Genomic DNA, 14919 nt, shown 5'->3' with positions numbered 1-14919 from the left:
CTAAAAATAACAAAAATAGTCAAAAAAACACACGAGCAGCTGACGAGGCTGCCGCTCGCGGCGCCACCAACCACTTTTTTTCATAACAGAAAGGTGGGTAACATTGCTTGATTTGATGCCAGGTTGGAAGTACCTCTGCAGAAAATACACCAAGAGATACAAGAGTTGTCATTTCATCTCCAAAGTTCCACTGTCCAAAACTTTTTTCTTCCCAAGCCATTTTACTTTTACTCTATGTACTACTCACCATATGAATTCTCACATTAGGAGATAAAACAGAAATTTTGCAGGATACCATTCTTTAATTGCAAGTGTAATCCCGAGCTTCCTGAACTTATCAATTTAATTTTTCAGTCACCCTACACTAACACGGGAGTACTCTTCTAAGAAGACATAAAAACTCAAGATCACTTTTTGCTAGGGTACTCTCTAACCATCTGGACTCAATGGCCTCGAGTAGTAACACTAAGCAGATCTTCTAGACGCAATACGATCCAAAAAGCAGCTCAGACATGATCAGTAAGAGCTATGTAGTGCACACCCCTCCAGCTGTAAATCCCACAAAAATGCATTGACAGCTGGCTAAGCCATCCTTACACATCAGAAGGAGCAAAAGTGCAAACAGGCTAAATATTGTAAATAACAGTAAAAATAATTTAAACACTGCTTTGGCTAATTTAATTTTTGAAAATGTAAATGACCTTAAGCTTACTCTCTCCCTCAGCCTTTCTCCTCCATGAAAATGGAGAGAGTTGCAAAGCCTGTGCTCAGTATAACCTGATGCAGGTTCAGAGGCAGATTTCACAGGGAAACTGCTGATATTCTACAGGTTAGAAATCCACACAATATTTCCCCAGCATTATGATTCAGTTGTTGTCTTGCACAGTTCTATTTGGCTCTGCTTGTATTTACTTGGCCGCTATGTGTTGCATCTTTCAGCTTTAGTTCACCTCCATTAACTATGTGATCCATTCATTATAATATTTGCAATTTTCCTACATTCCAGCTATTGGAAGAACCAAAGCAAGCTAAATACAAGTACGACCACCACAAATATTTAGGATGTTCACCATTCTACAAATGCAACACTTCTCATTTATAATTTATAACTAACGCTAAATTTACAGTATAATTTGTCAATTTAGCTGCAATACTAGTTCACCTTTTACAACACTGTATACTAATCATATCCCTCACCTGTCTTCTAATTTTAACCCAATTAAAAACTAGGAATTAATTCAAGGCTGTTTAGTAACGAACTCAACACATTTGCTTTGGTTCCACAACATTATATCCATAACCCTGCAATGGAAATCTTCAAATTATTTAACTTTAACCATACTAAAAGTTTGTAAAATGTTCATTATCCATGCAGTGGCACAGAGTGGTGGAGCACCTATAGAGGACATTGATACTTTGTCTGACCAGGACGACCAGTGCAACTTCAACTTCAATGTCACTGCCAGGACATTGGCCCTTTATAATTTTATGACCAAGTTAAGACTGACACTTTAAAAAAAAAATGGACTTGAAGGGCACAGGATAGCATCTAAAACGCAGTGACATTTCCCTACTGACTCAGTGTGATCTGTACCTTACACTTTTATTCTCAGTATGATTGTGCCTAATTTATACTAAGATTGTCAAGGAACTGAACGCAAAGCAAAAAGCATTTCATTGGACTTAGATACACATTACAATAAAGTAGAATCGAACCATGGAATGAAGAAGTACTTTCTCATATCACTCCTGAATATCTTAACTCTTAAGTTCGAAGTTATGGTTCATATCAATGGAAGCAGTTTTTTTCTCCTATCTTATTAAAAATATTTTAAAATCTGCCTAGATGTCAATTCTGCATAAAGATTCATGGTAGTACATTTTTTCAAGTAACCAATGATAAAACTCTCTTCTGTGTAAACATTTCACAGCATTATAATGTCAAATGTCCATCTATCTCCCTTTGAATTTAGATTCAAAGTAGATAATTAAGGAAACAATTCAAAATATATGTCTAGTCTTACAGGTAAAATCAATTTCATTTATTAAGAATTGGTAGTGAAATTATGTTTTGAATTGTATCTTAATTGGGCCAACAGTAATTATATCAATTGCTGCAATATTGATTTTCCAGTTTTTCCTAGCCTTGAATGGCACTTGATTTTGATAATAACTAAGGAATTAACATCCCTGAATAAGATTATGTTCAAAATGTTTGTAAAGAAGCATTGTTAAATAAAACATACAAATATTTCACACGCAATCCCGTTAAGTAAGTAAACACTTAACTATAGATAGACACAAAAAGCTGGAGTAACTCAACGAGTCAGGCAGCATCTCTGACAAAAAGGAATACATGACGTTTCAGGTCGGGACACTTCACACAGAGTCAGGGGAAAGGGAAACGAGAGTAGGAGGTACATGGAACAAATGATTAAAAGATATATAAAAAGCGACGATGATCAAGACGGAGCCCACAATGGTGTATTGTTGCCTGCGGGATAGATGATAACGGGATATACAAACAGTGAAACTCCACAGGATGATACAACTAGTACAACAACTATGGTGGGGGAGGGGCAGAGAGAAAGAGAGGATGCGAGGGTTACTTGAAATCAATATTCATACCGCTGGGTTGTAGGTTGCCCAAGCGAAATATGAGGTGCTGTTCCTCCAATTTACGTTTGGCCTCACTCTGACAATGGAGGAGGCCTAGGACAGACAGGTCATTAGGGGTATGGGAATGGGAGTTAAAATGCTTGGAAACCAGATCACAAAGGCCAAGGCAGACTGAGCGAAGGTGTTCTGTGAAATGATTGCCCAGTGTGCACTTGGTCTCGCCAATATAGAGGATTCCACCCCTGGAATCCCCTGGTTAATTCCCGGGATGGCGGGACTGTCATATATTAAAAGAATGGAGGGACTGGGCTTGTATACACTGGAATTTAGAAGGATGAGAAGATGTCTTATTGAAACATAAGATTATTAAGGGATTGGACACGCTAGAGACAGGAAACATGTTCCCGATGTTGAGGGAGTCCAGAACCAGGGGCAACAGTTTAAGAATAAGGGGTAGGCCATTTAGAACGGAGATGAGGAAAGAAAATTCACCCAGAGAGTTGTGAATCTGTGGAATTCTCTGCCTCAGAAAGCAGTGGAGGCCAATTCTCTGGATGCTTTCAAGAGGGAGAGTTAGATAGAACTCTTAAAGATAGCAGAGTCAAGGGATATGGGGAGAAAATAGGAATGGGGTACTGACTGTGGATGATCATCCATGATCACAGTGAATGGCAGTGGTGACTCGAAGGGCCAAATGGCCCACTCCTGCACCTATTGTCTATTGGAACAGTGGATACAGTAGATGAGGTTGGAGGAGGTACTAGTGAACCTCAGGCTAACCTGAAAGGACTGTCGGGGTCCTTGGACAGCATCAAGCAAGGTGGTATACGACAGGTGCTGCATCTCCTTCATTTGCAGGAGAAGGTACTTAGGGAGGGTATGGTTTAGGGTGGAAAGGGACGAGTTAACCATGTTATTCTCTAACCAGTTGCAGAGGGAAGTCTTTGCGGAAAGGGGCTGAGATCAGAAGATGTGACTATATTAGGAATAACGACCTAAAAGGAGTGACTAGACGAAAGTATACCAGTAAGTTCTTGGTAGACCCAAGATCACACAAAGGTTTGCTACGTTTGATGATCAACTTTGATCAACTGTAGTTGGCTTCCAGTGTATTTTCTAAAGCAGAAACTAACCCATCAGAAAAGATTATAGCACTACACGTTTCTCACAGTATCGCTGATCTGTCCACGCAGCATTTGTGAAATAAAAAATGGGAATCAGACTGACTATAATAATTTACAGAAAGGCATAGCCCAGCAGCTTCAAAGAATGAATCCCAGTGCACACCATGCACACAAAAAAATAGAATGTGTAATAAGTGTAAAAAGCACCATCAATTCTCTGAAGAAGTCTGAAGAAGGGTTTTGGCCTGAAACGTTGCCTATTTCCTTTGCTCCATAGATGCTGCTGCACCCGCTGAGTTTCTCCAGCTTTTTTGTGTACCTTCGATTCTCCAGCATCTGCAGTTCCTTCTTAAACACTATCAATTCTCTATTGTTCTTCAAAGGAGCACAGAGATGCCAAATAAGGTGAAGGCTCAATCTCAAACTTTGCTCATCTTGGTTGAACAAGACCAGAATGTTACAGATAACCCAAGTCAAGGTAGAATAAAATATCCCTGTTCTTGAATTGTTATTGTGATTTGCAATCTTTTCTTTAAACCTGCACACAAGATGTCATACGAGGATAAGGTCAGGCTCAATTGTGATATCTCAATTGTTAAATAACATGGAAAACACAACAGCAAGGCATAGAAACGAAGCACCATACAATCAGCTAAGTAAGGAAGGGTAATGAAAGAAATATGACAAAGGAACAGTGAGATCTGTAATGGGGAAAAAATAGGGCAATTATTGATTATTGGCATTATTCAGTGTTACAGATTCTGGTAACAAAACTGAAGAGCCTGCCCGTTTATAATTACTGTGGATCAGTATGCATCGCTCAGCCTATCCTCTCATATAACCTGAACATAGACAATCAATAACCTTCCAATTCCATAGCAACTACCAAACGAATAGGTTAATGAAGGAATTGTACCCAACGGAGCAGCTGAAAGGAAACCACTGTGCATTTTAAATCTTCTTTCATGTTATTCTCTAATCAACAGAAAGAAAGGATATTTTTAAATGTCTACATTTTATAAATAATATTTTACAAAATGTATGGTTTTTAGATGGAATAAATGAAACAATCGGAACACCACCTATATGTACTCAAAAAGCAGATCAGGATATCTTGAGACAAAAGAAAGTTTTGCCAACAGATTAGTTATTTTTATAACTAAGATATTTACCTCCATGTATTAAATATTTTCTGGCAATAGTCGTGGTGTGGCAATTTAGGGTTTAATAAAGGCAAGCATTAGCCAAGCATTGGATGACAATCAGTGACAATGCCACTTGTTACAATGACTTTTCTGCTAATTAAAAAGTTGAATTATTACAAACAAAAATACTAACTTGCTTACAGTAGCTATTGATTATAATCTGAAAATGTGATTATCATTCTTTTGCACTTTTAACAATAACAAAGTAAATTGGGCAGCACAGTGGCACAGGCGTAAAGTTGCTGCTTTACAGCACCAGTAAACAGGGTTCGACCCTGACATCAAGTGCTGTTTGTATGTTCCCCCTGTGACCATGTGGGTTTTCCCCGGGTGCTCTGGTTTTCTTCCACATTCCAAAGATATGCAGGTATGTAGATTAATTGGCTTCTGTAAATTGTCCCTAGTGTGTAGGATAGAACTAGTGTTCAGGTGATTGCTAGTTGGCATAGACTCCGTGGACCGAAGGGCCTGTTCCCACACTGTACCTCTGCAAACAGTGTATCACTGTATATGAATTCCCACGGGAACAAATCCAAGAATCACATTCCCACTCTTCATACTGTCCAACACCCCCACCCCCCCCTCCAATTTATTATTTCCAATATATATGTCCATCAGCACCCTTTTGATTCTTGTAGAAACAAGGAACTGCAGAAAGTGGTTTACACAAAAGCACACAGAGCACTGGAGTAACTTAGTGGGTTAAGCAGCATCTCTGGAGAACATGGATAGGTAACGTTTCAGTCTGAAGAAACTCCTGACCCAAAACGTCACCGATCCATGTTCTCTAGAGATGCTGCCTGACCCTCTGAGTTACTCCAGCACTTTGTGCCTTTTTGATTCTTCATTGCCATTAATCTATGCTACATGGTGATTTACAAGAACCAATTAACCTACCAGTAAATTTTAGGCACAGAAAGAAACCAGAGCACCTCGAGGAAAATCATATGGTCACAAAGCGAATTGCAAAGATCCAAGGTCAGGGTCAAATCTGAGTCCATGGAGCAACAAGTAGTGCCATAATGCTACCCTGCTGGGAAGTTATAAGAATGGCCTTCACAAACTAAATAAGTGACAAGTAGTTTGTCAGCTATCAATATCTACCATATCTAAAGGGACATTATTTGCAAAGCAAAACTGAACAAATGCAAACCTCTCTCCCAACTGTTTTTTCTCATTCAATCAAATCTAAGAGTAAAGCACTAACTTTGAGCCAGTGCTGCTACGGTCACCAGGCCTACATCACCACTGACCATGTTAAAAATTGATCTATAAACAAGCCATAAACTACCATCTTCCTGAAATATTTAATATGATATTGTAGGTAGTTCATTTTCAACTTTATTACCACTGCTCAATTTTATGTCACTAACTTTCAGTGCCTTTCTTTCATTACTTATTCTCAAATTTCTTTACCCTGCTCCGATTTTTGCCTCATCTTGAAGACAATGAAATGCATCGAGATGACTTTGTCAGATCCCACGACTGTTTAGCCAACACAGGTGGCAGATAATAAGTATCTGGTGACTACTTGACCTTAAGCCCATAAAAGAGGATTCTTATCATTTCCTTAATTCAAATGCATAAACCTCACTTTTGTGGTCGAGCCTACCAATGCAGACTGAAGGCGAGTCCAGAATATCAGTCATATGAAATACCTTCGCCAATCCCCTCCCTGCCTAACAGTTTATGATGATGAAATCAATTTGTCTGTTCCATTTCTACATGCTTCATTGTAATATGACTTTAAAATGTCTGTAAGTATTCTCCAATCTTCTGCGATAACATTGATTAAATCATCACAAGCTCCAAAACTAAATGACAGTAGATTAGAAGCCTATGGAAATTTATGAACTATGTATTCACATATGTAAAATATTAGTTCAATATAGATGGAGTTCTTTTATAAACAATAAAGTTGAATAATACAGTTATAGCTGTGTATCATCATAACAGGATTCTCCAGATGTCAAGATATTCTTTGCCAAACTGTTAAATTTAAGGGACTAAAAATGCAACAAGTGACAACGAGTGCCATCAATGTTATACTCAATCCTACCTGCGCAGATCTGAGTATCTATTACTGGTAACAATACATCTTTCACCTTTGGTGCCATTCAAGTTTTTAGTAATCACCGGTGACCTTAAAACTATAACCATTTGTGGACTACTAAGATGGGGGCAAAATAATTACAATCAATACCAAATTTTGCTAGCATGTATTTGAGTCCGTTATTACACGACTCAATGTCAGCAATTAAGACCACCGTCTCCATCAATAAATGTCATTAATTTAACAAATCCCTTAATAGGTTTTGCATAGACAAAGGGCAAGTGCTTTTAGGCAGTCACAATGCTGTGTGTGCTTTGTCGTCTGCGGTGCAATGGTGGTGTTGACCTTTACTGCACAGTCAGTAACCAGAGCAGCAATCCACGAGCAGATGTTATGCACAAGGCACGTTTGCAACGCACGCCTATTTCCGCGCCTTTATTCACCATTATACCAATTAAAATAGGACTTTGTCAGACTGAGCAACATAAGATGATTAGCAGTAAACTTAACATGCGCTTGTAGTGATAGCGGGCATGGTTATCGGGGGGCGAGACACGGTATACAGTGTAAATAGATGCACCGACACACAGGGAGGGGAGGCACAGCACTGGAGGAAGGGTCACAATCTGATCCGGTGAACTGTTTGCGACAGATTAAAGGAGGCTAGGGTGCTGCAGATCTGGAGTTTACTAGAGAGATTTGACACTTGTGAATGAAATGTTAGAATGAAAAGGTAAAATGTCGGCACTCGGCTGCCGGGGCGGTTGTGACCCGGAGCCGTGAACTAGGGCGGCCCCTCGGGCGAGGCGAAAAAATAATAATAATTTAATTCTTTTTTTTTTTTTAAATCACACCCGCGGTGTCCGACTGAAAGTTGTTGCTGGAATAAACACAGGGAGTGGGAGAAAGTGCGGGGCTGCTGCTGCTGCTGTTGTGAGGGAGTGAGGGAGGGAGGAAGCTCCCGCTGGGACAGGGCCAACACCAGGGCCGGGGCCGGGGGCAGAGGCCGCGGCCTGACCTCTCCTCCCTGGCCAAGGGCCGCTCCACCGTCCGCAGTGAACTATCCCCTGGACTCACTGGGGGAGAGGAGGGGGAGGGAAAAAAAACCCCGAGTAGTAGCGACAACAACCCCCCCACACACACAGTTCAATCGGTGACCCGAGGGGGGTGAAGGAGATGAACTCCACAGCAGCTCCCAACAATAATAATATTAATAATAAACTGCACAAGCGCCTCACCGCCTGGTTATAAATTACTGGGGGGGTGAATGAATGATCCCAGGCGGGCGGTGGAGCAGACGGACGGACGGACGGACACCCCGAGCGTCCCCCCCCCACACACACACCGCCACCACCACCACCAACATGGCGGCCTCTCTCCCTCTCCCTCCCTCCGGCCCGGCCCGGCCCGGCCGCCCTGTTCAAAGGTGAAGCGGTCTCGGCGCCTTTGTCAGCCTCACCCCCTCTCCCTCTCCCCCCGCCGCTCACTTACGCGAAAAAGGCAGTCGCTTCGGCTGCTCCTGCTTTCTCCTGGGCATTTTCCTTCCTCCACCCAACTCCTCTCGCTCTCTCTTTTTTTAGATCATTTTCTCTTCACACTCTCCTTTCTTATCATTTTTTGTTGTTGTTGTTGTTGTTGCCGCGTGTGTTGTAGGAGATGAACAGAACGGCAACGAGGGGAGGAGGGGGGGGGGGGGTAAACAAAAAAAATAAAATAATAATAATAATAAATGCTCTCCTTCTCTCCTTTCTCCACGGCGCACAGTCAGAGTGAGTGACATGTAAGGTTGGTTTGCTCTCTCCCCCCTCTCTCTGTGCCCGTGTCCGTGTCCGTCCGTGTGTCACCCGGTGCCAGGGCTCAGGGCGCGATGCACCTGCCCGTGGCCCCGGTGAGTGTGAGAGGGCGAGTGTGAGCTGGGTGGGTGGGTGGACGTGTGTAAGAGAGGGGCTCGCTCTCTCTCGCTGGCTCTCTCTGCCGCTGTTACCAGGAGCACTGCCCCAACCCTAACACTAATCCACGGATCAAAGGGCAAGTGCAGGGACGCCAAGTAAAGGTGCCGCTCGGCTCGCAGGGAAACATTCGAGACGAGCTTCAAACCTTTCTTGCCATTTCAAGACTGGAGCAAAATAAAAATGCATTTATTTGGTTGCATTCTGCATCTGCAATTAAAGAGATGAGATGGTTACAAATTTAAAGGGCTCCGTTTGCTTCATAAAGTGCCCCCGCTCTCTTTTTTTTATATATCAAGGGGAGGAATAGGGATATTCATGTTTGTGATCAGATATAAATCTGAAATATACAAGACTTATCAAGCCTCACTCATCTGTAGCAACTTGCTCACTTTGGGGGGAAGAACCCGTTACAATGTATCTTGATATATACAATTTTGTGTAAAAAAAAAAATAACACCTTTGTGTTTGGAAGAAGTTTGCGATTTGGTTCATCGTTTCAGTTCTTGAAACTGAATCTTAAGATTGTGTTCAGACCTCCACGGTTCACTCTGTAAAAAAAAATCAACTTCTAAAGATAAATATATATAATATATATATACGAACTTGTCGGCCACCACAGCATTTGAAAGCTAAGGCAATTTCGTTGAGCTTCAAGTGATTAATTTCAGCGTACGAAACATCCCAGAAAAAATATTCAGTTGACCAAAGTATGTCATAGTTCATTTGTTTCCCCCCCCCCCCCCAATATTTTGAGCAGTGTGTCCACTTCAAAAATAAAAAAGTTCTTTATTTACCTCTTTATTTCATGTGTATATGCAGGACACAGATAGAAAAGTATTTTCTGATTTTGATATTTAAATATTTAGTCACTGTTTTTTTCAAGATCAGAGCTTTCTCGTGAAAGTATATCCAAAATCATCAGGATGTGAGAGATAGGTCAGGAACGTGTAAAACTAATATATATCACCACAAACAGAAAACACTGGATATATTCAGCAACATTGATGAATCTGAAACATTTACTCTGTATTCTTCCCGAGCAAAACCTTCCCTGTTGAATGTTTTTGCAGCATTTTCTATTTTTCAGATTTCCAACATTTTCAGCATTTTGCTTTTGGAATAATAAATATATTTTCTCAGAACAAATGAAGGTTCAACATTAACTTTCCCAGAAACAGTAACTGTTCCTTTCTTTATAGGTGCTGCCATGGATTTCCATCATTTTCTGATTTTACGTCATTATAAAATATAAATAATTTCCGTTAGTTTTGCAGGTTTGAAATATATTGTCACATTGCTAATGGATTTAAGTATATTTTCATACAAAAGCAGCATTAACCTGGGGGGGAATGGTAATAAATTTAATCATTTAAAACATAATTATTTCCAACCTAATTTATAATTAATATTTATTGAATATGAAAATATCAATATCGAAAATATTATCTACTTTTGTAGACTACATACAAATGAAACAAACAAGTGTTTCTGTGCATAAAGGTAAAGAATGTTATCTATTAAATTATTTTGTAAGTGGAAAAGCAATGATTTGACAAATGATTTGTAAAACAGCTTTGACCAATTGAGGAGTCTTGTGAAATGTTTTGTGATTTAAAATGAAACATAAAACTTGACGCAGCTAACAAAGCACGTTAGCCTGCTGTGTATATTCCTGTTCCTTACTTTACGAAATCCACAGTATTCTGCTGTTATGATTTATATCTGAATTTAGAGAAGGCAAAGAAGGCGTGAATTTACATGGGAACTCTTTTCATATCCTCTGTTATCCTCAGGTAACCTCAGCAAATGCATTCTATTTAAAATGCAGTCACAGTTCTTAAATAAACACAAATTCATATTTATATACAACAATCACAAAAAAAGAGCAAATAACCATTTAAAACTCTGTTGGGGGTTTTGAATGAGTTGATTAATAGCAAAGGTCTGGCAGTTGTGGAAGAATCAAGTGATTTGGATGTCCATATTCACAAGTGACTAAAAGTTAATACATGAGTACAGAAAAAAATCAAAAAACATGAAAAGTATATTGTCTTTGATCTCAAGAGGGATGGAATATAAATGACTCCCCCCGTGTCCCCTGTTTTTCTTCATAACTCAGAATCTGACCTCTGGAAACTTGCTCTGCAGTTTATTATAAGTAATAAAAATAGAAGTAGGAGTAGACTATTCACCTCAAGTGACTGTTGTACCATTCAGTAGGACCTTTTACCCAAGCGCCTCTTTCCTGCTGTGACCTTATATTGCCTGATTCCTGTAATATCAAAAAATCTATTGATTTCTTTCTTGAATATATTCAGTGACTGAATCTCCACCACTATCTTAGGCAGGGAATTCCAAAGACTAGTTACCTTCAGTTTCAGATACAGATTCAAACTTTATTGTCATTGTGCAGTGTACAGTACAGAAACAATGAATTGCAGTTAGCATCTCCCTAGAAGAGCGACATAGAATATGAGCAATAAATAGATATATTTACGTGCATACAGTCATAATAGTGCAATTATTATTTTTTTAGGTGAAGAAATTTTTATTCTTCTAGGTGAAGAAATTACTTCTGCGATAAATACCTGAGCCCTTATGTTGAGACTTCCACTTTAGCCAAAAGAAGATTAAGTTGTTTAAATTAACCTTGACAGTCTATTATATTACATGTGCTTATAAATGCAACTGCATTTTGTAGGTGGTGCATTTGCAGCCACTGTGTGCTGGTGATGCAGGTGGTAGAAGCTGATGTCATTCCATCAGTGGCAAAGCACTCATTATACATTTTGTCATTGAACAATACATTTGTTTGGTACAATAGCTTGTAAAGATAGCAGTCTGAATAGCATCAAAATCAATTAAAATTTACTTTTAATTGAACGTAACTTAAATGAAGTAGTTCACACTTTGTTTTCACCCAGTTATTTGCACAGACCAATTCATAATATTGGATAATATATTTATTTCCAAAAATGACAAATTATTTAAAGAAGATCATATTTCTTTCAATCATAATAGCGATGAAAAATGTATATATTTACTCTAATTCTTCCAAATATTACTCTAGGAATTCCATAAAGCAATCAGTATTTGCTCAAGATTTCAATGTCTCCAATTTACTGCTGAAACCTCAAAGAATGCCCGCTTTGAAAAAGTTCTCCACCTTTCTCTAACAAGTATTCTTGAAGACTCTCCACACTGCTCCTCCTCTGTGCTGCCAGGGGTTTGTTCTTTTCTCAAGCAATCAGCAAAGATTGGAGAAGGATGGAATTCCCCAATAAAATTATGAGCATAGGAATATCTCTGACCCTATCACCCCAAGAGGACATGGCTGATGTATATTATCAGCCTTTGAACCATGTCCTATTATAGGAAAATCTATTAAAGTCAGTTTTGTAATCAACAGGTTTCTGGTGAAGAAAGTTTCAGATTTCTGAAATAATAGAAAATGAAAATGGATATTTGCTGGAAACATTCAACAAGTCGGGCAGTATTTGTGGAAAGAGAAATGGTTATGTTTTACATCGGCGGTTCTTTGTCAGAACTGATCAAACAAATGTAGCTGTTCATTTTTCTGCAGATGTTGAGTGATCCAACTGCATCTGCTCCAGAGCAAGGATATGGTCCCTCTTGTCTTCATGTCTACACCCTTAACTGTTTATCCTCTGTGATTTCCACCACCTTTAACACATTGTCAGCACCAGACATATCTCTTCCCACATCACGACTTTTATCTTCTATCTATATATTACTAAAACTCTCATCTTGTTTGTTTGGATGTCTGTCTGTGAGAGAGTGCGAGTAAGATCTCGAAACTACGCCAAAACGGTACACAATAGCGCAACAATGTTTGCACCACCTGACTCTCAGTTGTCATGTGGTGTGTTTTCAACAATTTTTGTTCAGATTGATGTTATATTTTACAAGTTATCACATTTTTATGTTAAAAAAAAACCACTTTGAGAAAGATTTTTTCCAATCTGCACTGGCAGTTACCAGGTATGATGTCACAATGGAATTGTAGACCTGCCCGCTACAATGTTGACATCCTAGTACACTGAGTCCTTTAGCAAGTGCAATTGCATTTTTTTAAAGTTTACAATGAGGAAGGGTGAATAAAGGGAAATGAGCCAGCCTGCACAGTTGGGGGCTATGGCTTAGTGGTGGAATATTGCATTGGGGGAACAGGTTGCATTAGGGGAATGGGTGAGTGGTGGAATATTGCGTTGGGGAAAGGGTTGCGTTTGGGGACCAGATCTCCCATGGAGGCTATGCGTGAGTGGTCGAATATTGTGTTGGGGGAACCAGGCCTCCCGTGTGACAGGCACATAATGGGTCCCACTTGGTCTATAAATATATTACTAAAACTCTTATCTTGTTCGTTTGTTTGTATGCGTGCGTGTGAGATCCCCAAACCCAGTCAAAACGGTACACGATAGTGCAACCATTTTTGGCCCACCTTACTCACCATTGCCCTGTGATGTAAATGAAACAATTTGCGTTCAGATTGATGTTATATTTTACAAGTTATTGACATTTTAAACTTTACAAAAATCACTTTTTCAAACCATTTTTCCACTTGCCCTGCCCATCAGTCGTGTTCAACGCCACAGTGACATCACAATATGATCCCGAATTTCATTTACATTCAAAATCGCGATTTAAAAAAAACCTCAGTTTTAATCAAATTCTTACGTTTTAATTCACAATGACATTGTGTTTAGGTTATCTTTAAGAAAAAGGGGAGAGGGGTTGGAGGGAGTGATTGAGGGTAAGGGAAAGGAGAGGGAGGGTGAGGTAAGGGAGGGAGTGGGTGAGGGAAGGATGAGAGGGTAAACAGGAGGGAGGATGACGAGGAGGGTGAGGCAGTGCTGGGGGTTGAGGGGGAATGGAGGAGAATAGGGGTAGGAAGAGAGATGGTGAGGCGCAGGCGGGGGAGGGTTGCCATGACTCGTGTCACAACGGGGATCTCGAGTCACAACAGGAACCCCTCGGCCACGCCTGTGCAGTTGGGGTCTATGGGTCAGTAGTGGTATATTGCCTCGGGGACGGGGGCTAACGGGTCTGCATCTGGTCTAGTCATCCTTAAAGGTCTCCAAAATGCGGCTTCACTTTTGTATCTCCACCTATAACCATTCCCCTTCAGGCAATATCTTCCCATGCAATAGCAGGAGATGCACCACCTACTATTCATGCCTACTATATTCTATTGTGCTGAAGCAAAGCAAGAATTTCATTGTCCTATCTGGGACACATGACAATAAACTCTCTTGACTCTTGACACTTGACCCTCGTTACTCCCTTCCCCCCCACCCCTGAAACCTAGGTTTATGATAATAAAAATGAAATTGCTGGAAACACCCAGCAGGCCAAGCATCAATCATGGAAAGTCAGACAGAATTAACTTGCAAGATCGAAGGCTCTTTAACAAAACTGGATAAGTGAGGAGACTTGTGTATGTTTTGATTTTCATTTCCCATTTTATATCGTTGCTCCTCACCATTTAGGGGAAGCAACACTTCTCTTGCAGTACTTCCAGTTTAGTGTATCATATTCTGTGCTCAGAATATGCTTTCATCTACATTGTAAAGTCCAAATGCACATCCAAATTCCTCCTAGAAAACCATCAGCATTGGTGCACCTCAGGTTGTGTGCTCATTCCTCTGTACTATTGACTCAAATCCCATTACTGTGTAGCCAGACACAGTTCCAACTCCATCTATAAATTCAGGAATGGGAATGCTGGGGTTACTTGAAGTTAGCGAAATCAATATTCATACCACTGGGCTGTAAGGTGCCCAAGCTTTAAATTCAAGTAACCCCGGCATTCCTTCTCTCTCTATTCCTCCCCCACGCACGTCGCATCAGCTTCTCGTTTTCACCCAACAAACAACTAACCTGTTTCATTTATCATAGTTACTTTTTTGCATATCTTTCATTCATTGCTCTTTATCTCTCTACAT

The 14919-nt window shown here is 40.0% G+C and overlaps 1 protein-coding gene across 5 annotated transcripts in view; it reads right to left on the bottom strand.

The window, feature by feature from the left end:
- Nucleotides 1-9661, bottom strand: part of znf827 (zinc finger protein 827) — a 91075-nt gene extending 81414 nt beyond the window's left edge. For 2 of the 5 annotated variants that reach the window (XR_008724601.1, XM_055646279.1), the window contains exon 1: nt 8493-9661. Coding sequence is in view for 3 of the 5 variants with exons in the window: in XM_055646279.1 (XP_055502254.1) it covers nt 8493-8538 (46 nt within the window). In the remaining 2 variants the exon portion in view is untranslated. The remainder of the gene's footprint in view (nt 1-8492) is intronic. The other 3 variants (XR_008724602.1, XM_055646258.1, XM_055646266.1) reach the window with 3 other exon arrangements.
- Nucleotides 9662-14919: the final 5258 nt, after the last annotated feature.

Source organism: Leucoraja erinacea, chromosome 1 (assembly GCF_028641065.1).
Source record: "Leucoraja erinacea ecotype New England chromosome 1, Leri_hhj_1, whole genome shotgun sequence".
NCBI lineage: Eukaryota > Metazoa > Chordata > Chondrichthyes > Rajiformes > Rajidae > Leucoraja > Leucoraja erinaceus.
The sequence above is the reverse complement of the archived record's forward strand: the minus strand, read 5'-3'. Positions and strand labels throughout refer to the sequence as shown.